The following is a 22,130-nucleotide window of genomic DNA, read 5'->3' on the forward strand; positions in this document are numbered from 1 at the left end:
AGTAATGTGTAAAAAGAACAAATCTCCAGGTTCAGAGCCAGATTCACTACGAGGCACCAAAAGTTCTGGTGACGGGATGTGGCCTTGTTACATCTCCTTTAATCCAACAGAAATATCGCTCTCGCCTTCAAGACAGTTTTGCCGGCAAATACAACTTATACTACTTGTTAACTTTACATGCACATCATGTTGAAATATTTCTGGGGTGAAATGTCAGGTGCACAACCTGTACTTATTCACTGAAACATCGCATTACATTAGACATTACAGTGACTAGTGAGCAGTTTAGGTCACAATTCTTGCAAACTTTCACTCTCGCTTGTGGCAAGACCAGGGGTTTTCAACAACATGGCAAAGTACACGATTTTGTGTTTAATTTGGAATTTGTAAAATTTATGACACTGTCAATTTATTTTGTTACCGATATCTAATAACCGGTCTGAGAAATTGGGTCTGCAGTTCCACTTTAACCCTGCAAAACATATAACAAAATTGTTTCGCCCTATTATTTCATATGTACATTTTTTTAATGTGTTTGATTGCAGGCTCACAGCAAGGCAAAAGTAGCTCTGGAGGTGGGCCCATTACAATCCTGCCCCGTAGGAATGAGCTGTCTAGCACAGACATCACAGTGCTGAACCTACTGAACGACCGGCGAGACAGCACCACCAGCACCATCAGCTCAGCGTACCTGAGCAGCCGGCGCTCATCGGGAATCTCTCCCTGCTTCTCAAGCCGCAGGTCCAGCCAGGCATCGCAGACCGAGGGGCGTCACCACAACCTTAGTGTCACCGACTCCTATGACCCTATCTCTACTGATGCCTCCAGGCGCTCAAGTGAAGCAAGCCAGTGTGGTGGAGGCAACGGTGGGGGCTTGCTCAGTCTCACCCCTGCCCAACATTACCGGCTCAAGGCCAAATACGCGGCGGCCACTGGTGGACCACCTCCCACGCCCCTGCCCAACATGGAGAGGATGAGTCTGAAGACCAGGATGGCAATGATGGGCGACGGCAGGGAAGCTGGGCTCTCACCATTTCCTCCAGTGACCGTGCCCCGGAGATGCAGCGATGGAGGGAATAGTGGGTTCAGCCGGAGAGGTTTATTCCCTCATGAAGCACCAGGCAACACCGAGCGAAGAGCCAGTGACCCCATTAGAACAGTATCAGATCCCTTTAACCTGCCCAAGGTCCAGCGGTTTAATAGTCTCAACAATGTGAACCCTCTCCCTCTGCCTCGTATAACTGACAGGAGAAACCTTAGTCTCCAGAACTATACACGCTCTGATGGAAACCTGCGACACCCCATGTACTCTCCATGTCCTCCGAGCATCAGTGAGAATATTGCTATGGAGGCCATGGCGATGGAAGAGGGTCTGCTTAATGATGAAGACATTCTGCCCGACGATGTGGTGCAGTATCTCAACTCCCAGAACCAATGTCTATTCAGCAATCTAAATGGCACTTCACAAATCGATAAACCTCAAGATATTCAGGCAGGGAATTCTGAGGAGTATGACTTCTTGCATGGACCACCAGTAAACCAGCAATACCACAGCCCTGACCATGGATCTGATAAAGAAGGCTTGCCTATCCAGTGGAATGAGGTAAGCTCAGGAAGCGCTGAAATGTCACCACAGAAGCAGAGATATGGAAAGTGGCATTCATCTGACCAGTCTAATCAGACCTTTGGGCTCTTCAACAACATGGTTGTGCAGCAGCGGTCCTCAAACATCTCCAGAGACCACATGGAAAAATGTCCCGTTCAACAAAATAGCTTCCAGGAAAATGCTGAGATAAGCCTTTGCACTGACGTACTCACTGACAAAAATACTGGCATCACTCTTATTGGACAGACAAACAAAGGGCAACGACAGTGTAAACCAAACTTTGGGAGGGCGGATGTTTCTTACAGCATTGGTTCACTGGATCCAGAGATTAGACGAAATGGTATTCTACCAATGGAAGATAAACAGCCTGACTTCTCAGAGCTTTCGGTGATGGAACCACGCCAAGAAGCTCGTGGGCAGCAGCAGACAAGGTCTCCTAATGAGTCCAGTTTCATGCAGAACCATTCTGTTGGCCGGCAGATAAATGAGTGTCTGGCCTTCCAAGAAAATACCGAGGATGTGGGACATTACGGTTCTCATTCCCAACACACTCAACATTGGGAGATGCATATCAACTCTCAAATGCCTGCGGTCAACCAACAAGTTAATGTAAATTACAATGGCAGCAGGCAACATGTGAGCATGAGAACAGCACAGCAGGGTCCAATGAGAAATGGAAGTACAACATTCCAGGTCACTGGCATCAAGCTAGAAATGCCTGACCACCTCCAACCTAACAACTGCTCTAGAATTCAGAGTTACCCTGGGCAGGGGTTTGACCAAAGCATAGGCTTCAACCCAAATGATATGAAGCCTTCATCATTTTCTGGCCAGGAGAATACCTGCATGCTGCAGCAGATGAGTACTTCAGCAGTGGTTGCCAACAGCTCTGAGCTTTTGTCTCCAGGGACCAACCAGGTCACCAGCACAGTGGACAGCAACAGCATAGACAACGTACAGATAGATTTTGATGCCATCCTGGATGATGGAGATCACGCCAGCTTAATTTCTGGGGTCTTGAGTCCAAGTATCTTTCAGAACCTTTCCAGAAACTCTTCCCGTCTCACAACTCCTCGAGCTTCAATGACATTCCACGGTATGCCGGTCAGCCACACCAACATGGCTGTTGGGGACATGAGTTCTTTGCTGACCTCCCTTGCAGAAGAAAGCAAGTTTCTTGCCATCATGCAATAGACGTGCATTATAGGCAAGTGGGACATAAGGAAAAAGGGACTTAATAAAATGATCAAGAAGAAAAAAAGGAAATGTAAAAGATTACTTTTGTAGCCATCTTATCTCTGGAAAGGGATGCCTTTAACTTATATTCCTTTTCTGGAATGAAGACTATTTTTAAGGCCTTCTTTTATATTCTTTTATAATAACAAATTGAGAAGAAATTGTCTTCTCTTCATGTCATTATAACAGTATTCTCTGTATTGTCACTGTTTTGCTGTAAAATGTTGATATAATGCATGTTGTAACAAGGTCAAATGTAAACACTGTCTTTGTTGGTACAGTATGTTAATTGGTCCATCTAGTGACTTAACATAGAAAAATTACATTGGACACCTGCTTAAGTTGTCAGTATGACAGGCTAAAACGGGTTGATAAATTACATTCAACTGGACCCAAGTTTTAATTTTATGTATTTTGTTTTTGTTTTTTGCCAACATGTGTACATCAGTGTTCATTGGTTTAGGTCTTCCAAGTGACGTGGTTTTCTAAAAACACAGATTAGGTATTATTGTCCTCGTCATGGACTATTTCAAAGTCTTAAATCTTGTGAGGGCAAGTGTAAAGTAGCCCATGGGTTGCATGTAAGAAATGTTTTGTGTTTACACTGTTTTATTGGTACGTACTTGTATATAACATTTTTTTACATCTGTGAATTACATATTTAGGCCTTTTGGTTTTATTCTTTTATATTTTGTTCCATGGAACTCTCTGAAGTGTTGATGTGCTTTCTGGGTAAACTGCATATTTTGTGAGCACCTTGAATAGTATACATTTCATGTGAAAATGCAATTTAAAAGTACAGAGACAACCCTAAACGCAAGGAAAGCATCATTTCAATTTATAATTGTTGTCTTTCAATTTGTTTTAAATGCATTCAAACAAAATAAAATGCGATTGTATTGCTCCAATGAACTGCATTTTTACTGATGATGGTTCCTCTTGCTTTTATTATATTGAAATTACATTGCCTAGATTTGGGACATACTGTATATTAAAAAGTCATTCTCTAGCTAAGTAAATCTTTCACATTTTTTGCTGACAAAACACGCTTTTTTGTTTTATTTTTTAGACTAGATACCATCTGGTCTCTCTTGTTCCAGAGCATACCTCTTTTATATCACTTTGTGATACACTTTTTGGTATGAATGTGTATAAAAATTAGGTACTTTTTTGTTGTTTCTTATTTTTATTCATTAATGTTATTTTGTAACGAAAGAAGCACATTTCGGAAAACTTTGTGCTTTTCTGATGACGTTGTGTGTGTTGTCCCCATATAAAGAGAAATGGAAACATTTAAGTGTTCATAAGGTATGTGCCTTATTTTTGTGTTGCAACTTGAGAAAGGAACACTGCCAAAACTCTGTTCTTAAGTATTATCGTTTGAAAATATCTTGTAACACCTGTAGCAATGCGTTATTGTTTTTGTTATTACTAATGATGCATTTTCTGTCAGTTGCATCAAGCAATCCCTGTAATATACATATTTTGGTTCTTTTTTACTTTTATTTTGATAAGACCATAATTGCAAGTAACCATGATTCTATATTTGTAAATACATTATACTTTTATTAGATTTAGTTCTGGTATGAAGAGGCTTCTCTGGCCAATATTTGATGACTTTTATAGCAGGGATTCTTTGGCCCTAGTCTTAGTTAAACCTAAAGGCTCTGTGGCAATGAGTGCATAAGGCAACGTGCATTTCGCTAACAGAACCACTTAGTTCTTTTATATAACTGATGAAAATGTTTGTATGATTTTAATAAAAAAGAAACAAACTCAAATTTGAAGCCTTTTTTGTGTTTTTGCAGTTGATGGTCAGGAATAAGGTTAGGCTTGATGGTTGTGGGTTGTTGGGGTGAAGTGTCACTTCCATAAAGTGTCCTACAATCTCAGTAATCCAAAGCATTTGATCTTCGAAATGTCCAGAAGTATTGTAACATGGTATTCCACCTTTCTGCACCTGTGAAAACAGTTTTACACCATCTGCCAGCAGAGGTAACCTCAAGTAGACCTGGTGAATGACTGATGTGCTCATACACATCTTCTCTTCTGCCCCAGACCCCTTAGCGGGAGTGAACTTTGCAGTGAACTACAACTGAGGTCAAAAGGTAAGGAAACCAATGGAAAAAATGTGTGCACAGCAGCTGTTTTTTCATCCTTCTTTATGACTCTCTTGACAGCAGATTCAGTGAACATTACAACACTGCTGTTTTGTTTCTTAAGTTCTTTTTTTCTCTGCCAGTTACAGAGTGTCCACATAACACACATTGTTTTTTCCACCATACACGTAACTAAAAAATGTAATTTTGTATTGAAAACGTGGGCTTTTGTATTTACATTGAAATAACCTTTTAAGAAAACTATTTTTTTAAAGAACTTAAAAAGTTTTAAAGTATAGGACAACACCCTCTCCGGATATCAGAAAATTATCAAAAAGGAGATTTCCTAAGATCAAAACATGCTTTGTGAGGTGTCACAGGTCGAATGTGCAGTTTCTTTTAGAGAATGTGTGTGCAATTAGTTTCAGCATTCGTGCATCTGGGAAATCCCATATATACTGTATAATACTGTACATATCTTTTCCAGGCCCAAACATTACCTGTACCATGGATGCCACAATGAGCTGCAGTTGTTTTACTGAATGCATAACAATAGAAATGTATGACATTTACATATGTAAATTTATATTTTATACACATACATTTTAGAACTGTTTCCACTACTGGAGTAGTGGCTCTGGTGTTCATCCCAATTGAGCTCTTAATTAAGCTTAATAATCTCTTAATTGCTTTTTCGACAATCAGAACTTAGAATAATTGCTTGATCAGTGAACAAAAGAATGCAGTTAACAAAACTTTGTTTAAAATTGTTGTTATCCTACAGCTTTTCTAAATACCTCTCACAATTGATCAAATAATGATGTGCAGACTCAGGTGGGATGACACTATAGGTGTAAGTCAAGCACACCAAACTGTTCTTAGTGCTGCAGAGATCCATTGGTTAAATTCAACCTAGAGGTGCCTTATTATTGAGGTTCTTGACTCTTTGCCTTGTGGTCTTTTAAAAAATGAATGTAATGTCATGACAGCTCTAGAACCACAGTGGACCTCGGGTCATTAAATTATTTCTGCATTCAATTAGTGCTGCTTGACTCAGAAATATAAAAGCAACCAATTCATTGTAAAATGGCACTGTCAGGATTGCTTAACTGTGACACTCATAACTCTTAGCATCAATGTAACACACTTTCAAGGCATTTTCAAGCCACCACTGTCAGTAACATGCTGACAATGTCACATTAAAAATATATATATACTGTATTTACTAATTTTAAAAAACATAATCACAAGTTATTAGACCTACTCTATTTTTTTGTGCAATTGGAACTCTGGTTGGCAAAAAAAGACATGGAAGTGGACAAAATATTTTGTCCTGAATCCCTTTTAAAATTCTTACTTTATATCAATACTTTTAACCAAATAATCTCCATGTGTGTAGCCTAGATTTAAATAGAAAATAGTTTTACTTTAACCATTAAAACCTGTTTTTAATACTACTGTACATGTACAGTACCAGAGTAGCTGCCTCACTAGGTGGCAGCAGTCAAATTCATCTGGCATTTGAGGGAACCAAGACTCCAACATGAACATAAAGCAATTAAGCATTATTAATATTAAAACAGTTTTCCAAGATTATAGTATGTATTATGTGGAATAGAAAACCACATATCACAAAACACAATTCATACTACCTAATATGCTGTGTAGTATAAATAACTTGAAGATGTTAGCATGCAGTAATGTGAAGAGTTTGTGTTGTCAGATATGGCTGCCATCAAAGACTTAAAATTTCGGTGCAGTTTTGTAGCCAAATAATGTATTTTAATGGAAAGTACTCAATGAAGATGAAATCGATGTTTTTAAACAAAGCAGCAAATTGCATTGTAAAATAACAGTGCAATGCAAAAATGCGTTTACCCTTCTTACCTTTCTATATGTAATATCCATTTTCATAAATACAAATCTGCAGAACATTGTAAGAGCAGCTATTTTTACATACCCTTTTTGCAGTATGTAAAATTCAAATGCAGCACTTAATTTGATCAGGTCTCTAAACAATCACTGAATGTAAGTAATATTGTGGTCAGTAATATTACTATCAGCACTTGATGTGGTGAGAACAGGAATAGTGATCTCTACAACCTAGATTAATCTGGGGCAAAAAATAAAACTGTGTGGGGATGGGCTTTTTTAATTCAAGTAAACATATCTCATCGTTCAGTTTTCTGAAAAACTAAAATGACAGCGAATCGTAATAATCATAATATTCATGTTTGACACCACCCAAAGATTTTTAAAAATTAGGTAGAATAAATGCAGGTAGAAGAAATCCAGGAATCCATCTTTCTAAATAAAATAGCACTATATCTGCTTCTAAAAATGCCACTGTTTAGCACTGTCCACTGACAAATCTGATATGATTATGATTAGACCTAACAGGTGATCCTGTTATCCTTTCAGATTCAAGTCATGTTCTGACAGCACGGCAGTGTGACTGTTAGCCCCTGGCAGTGTGGCCCTGTGATGCATCCCATCCGGAGGAAGAGTCCTTGGTCCTCTGGGTCAGCCTCCAACTTTCCCCATGAGGCTACTGTATCTTGCAGTTGCCTAGACGACTTCCAAAACATTCTGTTGGAAATGTTTTCGAAAGGCCTAGGCATTAAGTACTTTCACTCAGAATGAAAGAAAATGTTTGTTTTGACTTTAATGGTGCTAAGACAATTCAGACAAATTCAGAAAGTAATTTAACACTAATGTACAGTACAGTGAGAGAATGGTGATAGACTTAGTATGAAAAGAAATTCTATAGTCATTTCATTTTTTTGTCTTGATCTTTTGGGCCATATTACAAATTACTATAATTTGTTCTCCTTTTCCCTGACTCACATTTTGTGAGATGTGCTGGTGAACTCATAACACTCTTAAATGCAACAAAAGGACACACGACAATGCAAGACTTTACAATCAGTTCTGAACATAATCTAAGGACCTTAAAGGGTTTTTATAAAAAGGACCTTCTGAAATCCAAATCATGTAAATTGTTACACTCTGCTGGACAGGTGATGTAGGCCTTTTGCTTTTGAAGCAAGGGTTTCGGGGCAAAGGAATGTTGTTATCTTCAAAGGATTTCTCTCTCTTTCCAGTCTTTTTCTTGGGCATAATCAATCATGATGATTCTGACAAAAGCATCAAGGGCACCTGTCAGGCTCCTTAGAAAGCCCTATGAATGTCTTTTAGGCCTTCTCATCACTGGGAAGTTGTATGAGAAAAAGCCTCCCATGAATTTTACATCAGTACAGTGCCTGTGTTCCGAATCCTCTCTGGTAGTAAGCTCAGCCATGGCCAGAGTTTACATGGCTTGGGGTGAAAGGTAATGTTATAGTAGGACTTAAGGGCTCTAGAATTCAAAGGATTTGCTTGTTACATTTTATCTAATGGGACAGTAAAATGAGTGTTCAAATATAGCTGACTTTAATTAAGTGCTTTGATCAATGAGCTACGAATGGATGGCTCAAATTCCCCCTTCCTGTTGTTTTTTTTACACCAGATTAAAAAAAGTACTCAGTACTCATGAGTAACTCATACTTATGTAATACCTTTACTTAATTGTTCTGGAACAAGTATACAGAGCTGATAAAACATCAGTAAAATAAACTATTTCAGTGCACTGGATGTAAATACAATCTCTTAATTTTCTGAGAATACATGCAGGATTTCAATGTTCCATGTCCAGTGAGAAACATCACAGAAATGGACAAGAAAAATGTCATTTAATTTATTTTTTAACTCAAATATAATTTTGGAAATTCTGTTTGACTTACTGTTATTGTTTGGCAGAGAGATTTGAAAGGTGTTTAACTTTAAGGCATGGGGAAAAATGAAATTTACAAATAACTGCCAAAGTCTTTCTTGTAAAGCACCACAAGTACCAAAAACACCTTTTTAAATTTTAAAGTATAGTCATGACCATATATATCCAGAAGGGGACAGCATAGGAAAACAAAAAAACTATAAAAACTAACCCTAACACCTGAAGCAGACTCATTGTGTCCCTTTTCCTTTCAGCATGGAATAGACCTTTACCTGTTCCTTTGCATGCTCATGCAGCTACGCACTCAAACATCTTCAAAACAAAAAAACTGTTTGCAAATGCGAGAGGGACGATATGTCTTGTTGGCTGGGAAGGCTTGGGAATCCCCACGGGATCAACTGGGATCTGTTGCAGAGGAAACGCAACAAGGGAGAAAAAAAGCTGTAATGTACTGGTTAAAAAGCCAACAATATCCTGAGTCTTCCAACATTGCTCTGGTGCCTGGCTCCAGCCACGGCCCTGCACTGCTCATACAGGACCTTCATTCTCAAGTCTGCAGGGTGCCTTCAGAATGAGCACTCGCAGTCTTGTTGCAGGTCACAGGTCCTCACTTCTTGCTATCGTCACCAGGTAGGCCTTATGAAACATATTTTAAAGGCTAATTGAAATCTTTTTCTCATTTTAATTTATTGCAATTTCCCGATGCATTTATTGTGTGATTTTCACACTTTTACTGTAGTTTCAGCTTACATTAGCTGTTGTTTCCTATGGTTTTGATCAGCCCTTGTTACAGTATGTCCTTTACTAAAAAACAATCATGATCCAAACTGCATGAAAACCCCACAGCATCAAGCCACTTCCTACCAGTTAGACAACAAGTTAAGTGACTGTGTTCAATTATGTAATGTAATTGCAATTTTCTGTTACGTTATGTGGCATAGCGTTCATAAAATCAACACAATACACAACCACTGTTGTTAAAATGTAGCTCAGAGAATAAATCCAACACCCAATACTTAAAAGTCCACACCCCAAAAAACGTTGTATAATACTCATTCAGATATCTTAACCCCTCTTCCTGCTTGAACACTGGGAGCGCTGCTTCTGGTCTTCTCTTGGCTCTGCTGGGGATCCTCTGCTGGTTAGTATCTCTTATGTTTCACAGATATGACATTATTGTAACTGTCTTTCTCACCAGAACTAATTTCTACATGTTTAAAAGATTTTGGCCTGGCTTAAAAATGCTTAGTAAGCTTTAATACATTATTAAGCTTTGTGTAAATGCTAGAAATCTAAGGCACTTTGAAGTCAGGTGTCTGTAATTTGTTTGTTTGTTTGTCGAATGCTGACAAAACAGTGGCAACATACAGTACTTTCTATGTGATGGGTTTAGTTGCACACACCTATTGTAGTATAATTTTCTGAAGCTTGGAATCATGAACACAATAGAAAGGTGTGCTAAGAGTCTGTATACTGGCAGATATCAATATGTGATAGATACCATTAATGCAGCTTTAGTGGAGAATGTAAGGACAGCAGGCAAACAGAATTAATTGCATCGGGTTTTATATGAAAGCAGTTGGAAGGTAACTGGTAGAAGGAAAAGTGAGAAAATGAAATGCTATACCACAGATAATCCAGGCATCAGTGCATCTTATGTGTGAGACTGTAATGTATCTGCATAGAAGCTACCCACAGTATCTTTAGGGAAACCAAACTGGTATTACACATAGCATAACTATGCAACTCCCTTCAGAAACAAGCCATGAATTACCTCATGGTGCATTGGCTGAGAACAGAACTAGTTCTTCTCTATATAGAGAATAAACCCACCACTCTAAACCACAGATACTAATGCTCTTCCACAGTCTACACACCATGTCTGGAAGCATATTGTTATGTTTAACTTGCATATGTTTACACCTGATCTATCACTTACAGTAAATGTTTTCCTTATTTCTTTACCATCCCGATTTGTTACAACTGAGCTTGATTACTCCAGATTGTATCATAACAATATTACTAAAACTTAAAAAAGATTACAAACAAGAGGACACCATTCAACCCCTTTAGTTTAGCAGCCATCTGTTTGGCAGTTACATGTAGTAGCATCCAGCCATTTCTTGAAAGAAGCCAGGATATACAGTAAAGCTGCCACATTACTGAGTAGCATGTGATCCAAAGAAAATAATTTAAGCAGCAAAACATCCAATTTGTCAAGCAAGACCAACAGAATAACCAGTAATGAAGGAAATACCTGTGAGCCCCTGGAATGCATATTATACTGTAATCTGCTATACAGTAAGTAAAACTAAAAGGCTTTTTGTATTTTTCCATGTGCATCTGAATTGTTTTCCCAGGATCTGGATTTCAGGTACAATACAAGGGGATGAATAGACGTTATCTGGTATTAACAACATTGGCAGTTGTTAACAAGTCTCTGGAACTGACTGTCAACACCAGACCACCAAACGATATCCCTGCAGTGGTGCTTCATCCAACCAGTGCCCCAGTGTCCTTCATGTGTCATGCTAAATACTTGTGACTGCAGGGGTCCTGGAATAACAATGTGATGACTACAAACAAAGCAGAATTTGACCCAGCAAGACAAAAAAAAACAATAACTTACTTTCACATAAAAAGGGGAACAAAAGAACTTGATTATCTTCGTGGGGTAGTTCTATGGAGTAGAAAGGATAATGTCAAGACAAGGCCTTTCTTTGATCCATCTCAACGTACAGTATTCACAACATTTGAGAGGGAACTGTATCACCAAATCACCAAATCCTTCATCTGCCAGGTCTAAGGAAAGGACTTCTTTTGGCAAGCCTTGAGAGAAGTAGTCAGCTAATTTATCACCTAAGTAAATTTAAGATTTCCCATCTTTAACTCAATACTAAAATTGGACTGATGATGCAACCACCTGTAAGATCATAAGAAGTCTGTGGCCAGTTTCTGGTGTCTCCTAGACAATGTTATGTATTTGTATGGTGTGAAATTACATATATAACCCCAGATACATTAAACATTAGATTGTGAAAAGTAATGTGAGTAAATATGACAAAAACAATTGTGATGCCACACAGGGATGTGACTTTTCACAAGGTGTGACTTTTCCTGTGGTTTTTACTCTATTTCTACTCACCACCCCTGACCAAGATGGTGGTTTACAGATTATTAAGCGCTTTACAGGTACTGGGGGGAGTCCCCAGTACCTGAAAAGCGCTTTGAGTGGAGTATCCAGAAAAGCGCTATATAAGTGTAAGCAATTATTATTATTATTATTATTATTATTATTATTATTATTATTATTGTCAGTTTGGAGTCCCGAATCCAAGGATGAACATACCAAATCTGCTTCTTGCTGAAGGTTTGCTACTATTGCTATTATTTTTCCTTTCGAGCTAAGGCTGAGGGTCGGCCTCATGGCTAATGATTGTTTCCCATCGTCCTCTGAGAAAAGTCCTATTTTTTTCTTCCATTAAGTCCTGTTAAATGAAGCTTATTTTAATCACAGAGCAAGACCTGCATAAAAATATATTTTCCCTTTAAACTTTATGTCTAGGGTGTGTCTGCGTTCAGGCCTGGCTGAAACCTGTGCCCCTGTTGTGGGCCGCACAATCCAACATAACACTATATAAACAGGAATGAAAGACTGAGGTGAGAAAAGTGATCAAACAGGTGATGAAAGTTTACAAAACTAGGAAAAGTTGAATTCAGTGATAGAAAAGGGGCTTAAAATAGCAAAATTTAACATCTTTGAAGAGAAATATTTACAGTAACATCTTTCAATGGCTGAAAAAAGCAGTCAAGGGAGCTGTGAGAAAATATAATCCATTTAATTTATATTTAAAGGCTATTTGTGTATATGGGCTACTAAATCTTCAGATATATAAAAGTTCACAAACTTAAAAACTTTTTATGTTGGACAGCTAAATAAATACTTTCATGTTATCCAAGCCAACTAAAAATATACCATGAATTCATGATTGTGCTCAGTTTTCCAAAAGTTCCCTGAAGGCATCTGAACTCATTACCTAAATTGCTCATAATATAAAAAAAAAAACTAACAAAGAATATACAGTATAGTTCGCCAAGTGTTATCATAGGTGCAACTAAAATATAAAAATCTGCTTTCGAAGCATCCTATTTTAATTTGTTGCTGATACATGAATCATAGATATGGTGAAGACATTGAAGGTAATTTTTTAAAAATCTCAGTGAGTGCGGTTAGCCCATTTACTAGAATGTGCTTAAGGCAATGTAAAGTCGTCCAACTTTACCACTTGTCTTTATAAGGTATAGCTGAAGTGATACTCTACATGAAGACATGATTTCTGCCATGTGCATTCTGCAAGGACAGCATCAGATAACGGTGTCTGTTGCCTGAATATTTACAGTACATTGTGGAAAAGGGAATGGACTCGAGAAATGGCATCACCACATCCTCCAATAAAAGAAAAATACCACGCAGTTGAGTCACAAATCTCAAAGAGGACCAGAACAAAGTAGATGCCTAACCTTTGCACAAAGAGTCTAGCAACCAAAAGAATGTCATCAGAGTAAATGTTTCACAAAGACACTCTTTGAAACAAAATAGAGGAGGGAATGTAAATGTTTCCATGTCTGAGTCAACATTTGGACGCGCATGCAATACTGAGCTAATACCCTGACATCTTTACATTTTAATGACTTTGAAATTGTGTTATTTAGGCTATATTAGGGTTTATTCCTCCTTTGAAATGACCAGATTAAATCAGAAATAATCTGCACATATAAAATAGTGTAATTAAGTATTTTAATTATCTGCCTGCTCTTTATGAGTCGGATTACTGAAATTTCCATACTTACTTGATCAGAATCTTTATTAATTTTTAACCCATGGATGTGAACCAAGGTTCCAAGGACAGCACCTCCAACAACAGTGCCTCTGTGACTAAACTGCCTGGCAACAAGTCCAGAGATGCTGATGGAAGTCATACAAATAGGCAGGAAACCAAAATAAAGTGTACAATTCTTGTCCTTTTATTCAAGTTCAGTTTTACAAAGAAAATATTTACAAAAGAAGGATAAAAAAATAATAAAGGTATTCTACAAGGCTTGGATCTCAAACAAACCCACCTTTGATACTGAAGACATACAGTACAAGGTTACACTGACCAATATAACAAAATACTGTATAGAGCAGGATTATAGGAGGAGTTATTTCTTTGGTCAAGCTCTGTCTGCTAATGTCAAATTTCCTCTACCCTGCTTCCAAAAGGAAACTCAATTTTCAGGTACTGTAGGTGAAGGGAAAGGTGATTAGTTAGTTTTTTTATATGATAAGGCACAGATGGATCTGAAACCTGACACAAAATGGCAAAACAGAGCAAGAAAAACAATGTAGATGTGCACAGGGTAATGTACAAATCCAATAATATCCAGCCAACCTTTATTAACAGCTTTAGCCAAACTGGAGCCTGTTTTGGCAAGCAATAAGCACCCTCGACTGGACACCAGTCCATCACAGGGCACACAGACACACCAGGGACAACTTTTCCAGAAGCCAATTTACATGTACCAGTATGTCTTTGTTAGGTAGGAGGAAACCAGTGTGAACATGGGGAGAACATACCAACTCCATGGAGATAGCACTCAAGGAATTGAAACCAGGGCTCTCGTGCCGCAAGACAGCAGTCCGTCAACTAGCCTCCCACTAGTTAATAATAAAAATTCTACATCTCCTTTATATGTGTTCTGATGCTAAATGTGGACAATTCACAGGTAAGTGAATATGAAAGGCTGCATAAGAGAGCATACTGTATCAGTATCAGCCCCTCGTCACAATCCCCAATCGCAATATTGAAACACTGGTTTGGAATTCCTCATCTGAAGGGATGAGGGGCACCTACTGCTCCGCCAACACCTGTCAATCATGGCAATCAACAGTTTCTGGTCGCTGATTATCCATAATTTAAAAGGATATACAGTAAGTTGTGTTCTGTAAATTACATATCTTTTAAAATGAGAAAATAGAACTTTGCAAATTGCAAATGTTCTGTAAGTTCCACTTAATTAATGTATTCAATTGTTAATTGCTAAATCCTGTGAATCAAAGGTTTAATCATTAAATTAAAATCAATTAATTTTAAATCAATTAATTGGGCACCACTAGCTTACAGAAGTGCAATTTAAGCCTTACAATTCATCTGTATTCTGCTAATCTCTGTGATAAGTCTTTTCATTTAGAAAACATTTATCTTTAATTCCTATCCTTTTCAGTGGTGGTTGTTTTTCTGTGGTAAATTGCACCAAGCATCTTATTTTTTCTTTCCATCATCTGCCTTCTTTTGATTACATTAATCATGAGTTATTGCTTTTTTGCCATATCTGCTTTGGGATTCATTAATACCATTAATCCATTGTGGACCAAGGCAAGTTTTTGTAATATGTCTTCATATTGTAACGCTACGGGGGCTCAGGCGGGCGCCCTTGCCGCATCTGGTTGGCCCCATCCCGACTGGAGGCTCGAACCCGGGACTTCCACGTCTCTCTGCAGCGACCCAGCCCCGTGAGCTAAAGAGAGATCTCTCCACAGCCCAGTAGCTGTGGTCCTGCTATCACAGGGAAGGGCGGTGACGTCACCCGCTCTGGTACGCCGGCTCTTACACACAGTGCTTGTCGGCCGTAAGCATTACACTCTCCCCCACTTAAATCGCCGTCCCCGGCGAAGGGCTATCCCATCCCGCTCTGACACCAATGTAACGCTACGGGGGCTCTGGCGGGAGCCCTTGCCACATCTGGTCGGCCCCTGCACCGTCTGGGGCTCGAACCCAACTGGAGGCTCGAACCCGGGACGTCCGCGTCTCTCTGCAGCGACCCAGCCCCGTGAGCTAAAGAGAGATCTCTCCACAGCCCAGTAGCTGTGGTCCTGCTATCACAGGGAAGGGAGGTGACGTCACCCGCTCTGGTACGCCGGCTCTTACACACAGTGCTTGTCGGCCGTAAGCGTTACAATATATTATATCTGCACATCTACCTATACTGTTAAGAATTTGTGATGGTGCTACAAAGGTAAGTGATCCTGTCATGAGGGTCATGCCTCATATTGTCGACTGTGGTTCCTATTTTCTGTTTGTCATCGCTTTGCTATTATCAGGAGCACACTGGGCGTGCTCTCTGTCTACAGGACTGCTGGTTCTGTGTCATTATGGTCACATTCTCTGGTCAGACACACAGCAGGGAGATATTTGGTCTCACAACAGACACAATTGATAAGTGCCAAACCAGCTGATCAGATTTTAATTTCTTCATAAGGAAAAACAGCGCTTTTTTGCTGCTGCAGCGTTCATCCCTTTCTTTTTATGACATCCCTCTAGATTTTTGTAAGCTGGTGAAGCCCATAAACTTGCAATAAAAGCAAGCACTCAATGGTGAAATTTAAAACTTAAATCAGTAGCTTTCCATGAATGAAAAGCTGTGTCTCATTGATCAAAATTTTAATATGTGTACTGTATAAATGGAGTTTCTGCCAAATACAATATATTTTAATCATAATATTTTTTGTCTTTAGTGAAATATTTTAACTGGGCAGAAACCAAGCAGAATGTTATTCCTGAACACAGGATAATCTTGCTGTTGCCAATATTACATGGTAATATTTTCCAGTAAGATGTAGGCTGCATTGCTTTCACTAGTACAGCACTGAATGTGACTTCCAGTGAAGGTAAAATATACCAGCCAACACAGCTAAGTAGCACTGTCACAATAGCTCCCCCTACTGCTTTCACTGTTGTAGTATTTTAGGATTTTCTTAATAGGATGTGCCCTGTGTGCAAGAATGTCTTGTGTAAAGGACATGCTGTAGAGACACCTGTTGTTGCCACAAAATAATCTGACAGATAGGCTGAACAACTACACTGTTGTCTTGCATATACTGTATGGAGTCTGCAGGAAGGATCCGAGGTTAACCCTAAATGTATTGATCCTAAAATATGTGCTTCTCCAGTTCCATGCTGGGTACATCGAGGAGGTGTTCTAAAGAATAAAATGGTGGTTGTGAACAATGGTAAGGAGATCAGATAGATAGAGGATCACTCTGTCAGACTGATTTCCAGGAGGCCGTTATTTGTTATTAATAAACTTTTTCCAATTGTTCCCTGAACTGCACTCTGACTTGTTTCTCTACACCGTGCACTCCATTAGCAATAGGAAACCCAATTATTCATTAAGAATCTCATGAAGTGGATTTTAAATGCATCCCATCATAATTTTCTTTCAGAATACTATGCTTATTTTTATATTTTTTTTTAGCAGAATGTACAATGTTTGTTACAACAATTAATTAGTAAGGAAAACATTTATTAACTGGGCAAGGATATAATACCAGCTCAAAGCCATTGAGTAAGCCGAATAAATATAATTGAGTCTACTTTAAAGCTACACTGGCCACCTCTCAGTCTTGGTGCTGACCTTGTTAAATGAAGCTGATGGATGGCAGAGACTCAGCACCCCTGCAACGTCTCACATGACTCCCCGAAAGAAGGCGGCTCTATATTTTGTGAATGAATGCAGCTCAGATGCTACCTTCAACAGCACAAAGTACAAATAGATGAGAATGGTTTGGTTCTCCTGCACTGTTATAGGGGGCCCTGAGTGATATCACATGCGCCCCAAAAAGGCACTACATGCAAATTCCACACAGAAAGCACCCAATTCCAAAACAGAAACCAGGACCTAAAAGCTTTGAGGCACTAGCATTAACTTCTTTCACACCCAGGTCACTACGGTTAAGTAGTATTGTAAACAATGAAGTGATGGAAGTGTTTAAAATGCTGGGTGTCAAGATGTCTGATTCGGTGAACCGATATTAGGAAAATTGTCAGCAAACCTTTTTACCTTATTTTCTAAACTGTAAATGCTGGTCAGACCATACACAGTTATCTTCTATTCCAACTGACAATGAAAGTTTTCACTTTTCTATTCCACAAATGAAGTTGATGTAGATCCCCTTTAACACTAAGTCTTCTTCAGCTATATCAATGACCAAAACATTACTGGATCACTAGTTTCCACTGCTTACGTCACAGATAGGGATGACCCCTAAATGCAGGAAATGCCTTTTCTATGTCATTGACTATGCCACCTAGCAAACTACCAGTGCATCCACAGACCATACAAGTCTGTTATCATATACTGTAGATCTCATTTATTTTCGCATGAAGGTATCCCATTACACAGCACCTCCTATGACAGCCCACTCAATGCATGTACCGTAACACATGGCATGACATAATCATAGTAGTGACTAGTCATTGTCACTAGAACCAAATGTCCCAAATGAACAATCTGGCATTGTTAATCTCCAGAACCCGCTTACTGTGCATACTGTACATGGCCTTGAATTCCTCCAACTTTTAATTTGAGAATTAACGTTTCATGACAAGCTTTATCAAAGGCTTTCTGAAAATGTAAAGAAATCATGTTGTAAAATTAAATGTTATCAACAGACGTCTGCTGGCTCGAATAGTTCAAGTAAGTGAGCAAAAAAAAATACCCTTTCGTTCTGTACTCATGTTGGCCATGTCTTACAATTCCATTGTTTTGAAAGTATTCTGCAAGTTTAGCATTCACTATGATTTTCGTAACTATTTCAATAAGAGGTAAGACGTAAGACTGAAAAGTCTATAGTATTATCTTCTGGCATTGCCCCTCTTTTATGAACTAGTATTATACACTAATTGCAATTCTCCAGTCTGTGAGTGAAGTAAAGTATACTACTGAGGGATCCAGAATTTTAGGTTTTAAAAATCCCAAACCCTTGTGGTACCTCAGAGCCCATAATACTAGAATTCCACACTGTTGGTGAAACTCCTGTTTGAAACATTCATTTATCATGCATCCTATTTCTTTTTCTTCTATTATGAATCCCCTGTTATCTTACAAAACCACTTCTGGTTTTAGAGTTTTTACTGTATTACTTTGAGGTTTTTTTTGCCTCTAATTCAAGTCTATTACTATTCTTCTTTTGCTAGAACTGATGTGTTTGTTAAACTGCATCTCTAGCTCATGTGATAACACTAGCTCTCAGCATACCATAGTACCATGACACATGACCTACATTCACTATTGTCTCAGTATCTTTTTGACTTTTTTTAGTGACCTGTTGTTACTTTGTATTGACAGGTTGACACTTTTTGTAGTTCCAAAGTATGGAGCAGATTTGATTCTTCTCCAGATCTCTGTTGTTCACTTCTCCGCCTCTCAATTCCTGATGATTTACTGCAAATCTTTCACTTGACACTTTCTTCCAAAATATACAGAGCAATCGTAACCTACTCCATGTGGCTTATACGATAATTCTTTGTCTTCTGCCTCAGTATAGGCATATTTAGTCTAGTTAACTCTGTTGCACTCAGCAATCCTAATATATATTTTTTGGTAGATTCTAATACTCTGTCTTCCTGTAACTCTTTCAGGAAACCCATCTTTATTGAAATCGATGTTTAGTAAACTTCAGAATTATATTATGTCAATTCTTTTAGCTGCCAGTGAGAAATCAAGCACATGAAAACGGTTTACCAAAGAAACCCCAACATCTGAACAGTGGATCAATCTTGTGGAGGGGATTTACAGTATACAAAGAAAAAAAAAACAGATTTTCTCTACAGTTACAAGTAGAGGTAAAGCAAATACCGGAAATCCCAGATTTTATTTATGACTTTACTGAGACGTGATTTCATTCTGTGAAAGACCAAGCACTCTTTTGTGCAGATTATTAAATTGTATGTTGTGTTTTTCCTTTTTATATAAGTAACCTCCCCATCTCTACTGGCATAATGTAAAAGTTAATTATATACAAATAATAAAATGAAAGACGAAAGAGAATTAGTTTGCACGCATTCTGCTTGGAAAATCAAGTTTTAAAAAGTTAAGTATTAGTTATTGAAACAAATATACCAATCTTTTTAGGCGACACTGTATACAGTATGTACTGTATACTCTATACACGTCTGCCTGTAAAAGATTCCCTTCTTTCAGTTAGCGCAGCAAGGGGAATCTGCACATAAAGATCCACCCGAGGATCAAGGAGACGACCCAGGGAACCACCCCCGTTATTCCTAACCACTTTAGTCGTTAATCTGTACTGTTCGTTTAACTCCCCGTTTTCTTCCCTGTAGCAGTGGAAAATCCTCACCCGGTCGATTCCGTTTGGCCGGTTTCACTCTTACAGGTGACCCGACACGGAATCGACCGAGGCTGCTACTTAGACCCAAACGAGTCTTAACCAGACTTCACTCCTCCTAAAGACTGTGTATAAAGTTTAAGATAAATGCTTTTGCCCGGTTTTAACCAGTAGGTTTTTTTTTTTGAGCACTCAATGCCCAGCATGCGTTTTCAAACCACATCTGACTCTTTCCTGAGTGCTTTCAAAGGGAGCTGGCGTCCCCTCCTCAGATGCAGCCAATGCCCTAATTTCCTCGTGGGAATGCAAGGAATGTGGGGCTGGCTCAACGTCGCCCTCTGGCGGCTCAACCACGTAACTACAGCCCCCCTGTTCGTCCGCTTTGCCGCGCTGCTCTTGGCACAAATCTTGCCGGGTAGAGAAATTCACTTCGCGAATTCACATTTTTTATGACTACTTTCTAATTAAAATACAATAGCTTAGGCTAACCGTTACTTATAACCCTTACTGCATGTTAGGGTACTAATCTCTGATATTAATCAGTATTCTAAGGGAGGTGATTTGTGGGCAAATATGTTGTAATTCAACAGAAAGTAAAATGTTTTAAAACTGCTAACCTTTGACAGTAAAACTGTTTAAATCGCAAGACTTAGTAGTTTAGAAATGTAGCATTTAAATATAAATATATGTACTTTGGGAATTTATTACCAAAGAATGGGCAGTAGTAGGTGGAGATGTCCAATCTTGTGTAACATCATGCATTGTATACCACATCTGTGCTATTTACAGAATTATTAGAATTAAGAGATCTTCATGAGACATATTTGCAGTAAAATACAGCAAAATACATATCTTCTCTGTGGTCTTATCTTTTGAGGTAAATTGGTCTAAAAACAGTAGCAAATAGTTATTCTATCTTTGTGTTTTATTTGTAATTTAAGACTATACAACTAACCCTATAAATTATTATACTATTACATTTACTATCACTCCATGTAAAGCAGATAAGTATATAACTACTAGGGATTTACACCCAATTACAACATCATTACGTACGGGAAAAAGCTGAATTAAACTTATTAAAGCAATATTAAAAGTTCAAACCCAAGTATGTATCCGTCTTTAAATATTGTATAAGGAAATTAAGACGAAGTTCTGCATTGCTTTTTTATTTCTCCACCAGAGGTCATGCTTTACCAAAGCATAGAACAACAAGGGGACTTCTTGCTGATTAATGAGTTTATTGACCTTCTACTGCCTTGTGAGAAGTTTCGTTTCATTAAGATTCATTGTGGCATTCAGCTAAGTTGGAATTAAAAGTTAATGGGTCAGATAAAATTTATTTTTTTTGGTGTCTGTTCTGTTTTCGTCTTGCTCTCCAACTCCTGGATGGCTGGAAACAAATGTTTAGTATAAAAAGCTGTTTTCTCACTCAAAGTGGGAGAAATAAACAAATAAGCCGCTACATTTACAAGTGTCATTGTCAGAATAGTCTCACTGAAGTGAAAGTGTTTGTTTTTCTCTTCTGAAAATGACCAAAATATCTCCCTCTTTCTTTTGTTGTACAGTAAAAGTCCCTAGAAAATGTAAAATGCAAAAAGAAAATGTTATTGGACAAATGGTGTTGTTATCAACCTTTTTGTTTTCTCAAATGCTTACTTGCTCCCTAATTGCTGTAACATGTTGTAAACAGTTGCAGATGGAAACGTACAATATGGAAAAAAGAAATAAAGTGATTAATGAAGTGAAGTACACTTTAGAAATATTAGCTGAATTGTATTTATTAGTTATTTTATTATTTGTTTAGAAAAACTGAGAAGCATTACGGGTAAAGTTATGACAAATTATGTGCTTTTTTAATTACTTAACATACAATATTGATTTTATTAATCTAATTTTAATTTCTATTTCTATGCCTAAGTACAGTACAATTTCAAATCTGATGTTTCTGGATCAAAAAAAGTTTAAAATAGAGATCTAGTTCCTTGTCATTTTCTAAATGCTTGAGCAACAAAACTCTATTTCTGAAACACTGTTTTGAAGGATATTTGATTTGCCTTTTATCTGTATATCACATGCTGGAAAACAGTACATTATTTCACATTACTCATTGTGCTGAAAGCAACTGAGCTAAAAAAGACAACTGAAATACTACTTTACATTGTATTGTTCTGAGAACAGAACAATGTTACCTTTTAAGGACCTTTAAAGCTCCTTGCTCAATTGAAATATTTCCTCTTTCTTACTTCA

At 38.1% G+C, this 22,130-nt stretch overlaps 1 protein-coding gene across 4 annotated transcripts in view; it reads left to right on the forward strand.

Annotated features, from left to right (window-relative positions):
• gli3 (GLI family zinc finger 3) overlaps positions 1-4,623 on the forward strand; it is a 161,518-nt gene extending 156,895 nt beyond the window's left edge. For all 4 annotated transcript variants that reach the window (XM_015354925.2, XM_015354926.2, XM_015354929.2 and 1 more), the window contains one exon: positions 546-4,623. In XM_015354925.2, the coding sequence (XP_015210411.2) occupies positions 546-2,800 (2,255 nt within the window). In that variant the 3' untranslated portion in view covers positions 2,801-4,623. The remainder of the gene's footprint in view (positions 1-545) is intronic.
• The last annotated feature ends 17,507 nt before the right edge of the window (positions 4,624-22,130 follow it).

The sequence above is a fragment of the Lepisosteus oculatus genome, chromosome 6 (genome assembly GCF_040954835.1).
Source record: "Lepisosteus oculatus isolate fLepOcu1 chromosome 6, fLepOcu1.hap2, whole genome shotgun sequence".
Taxonomy (NCBI): Eukaryota; Metazoa; Chordata; class Actinopteri; order Semionotiformes; family Lepisosteidae; genus Lepisosteus; species Lepisosteus oculatus.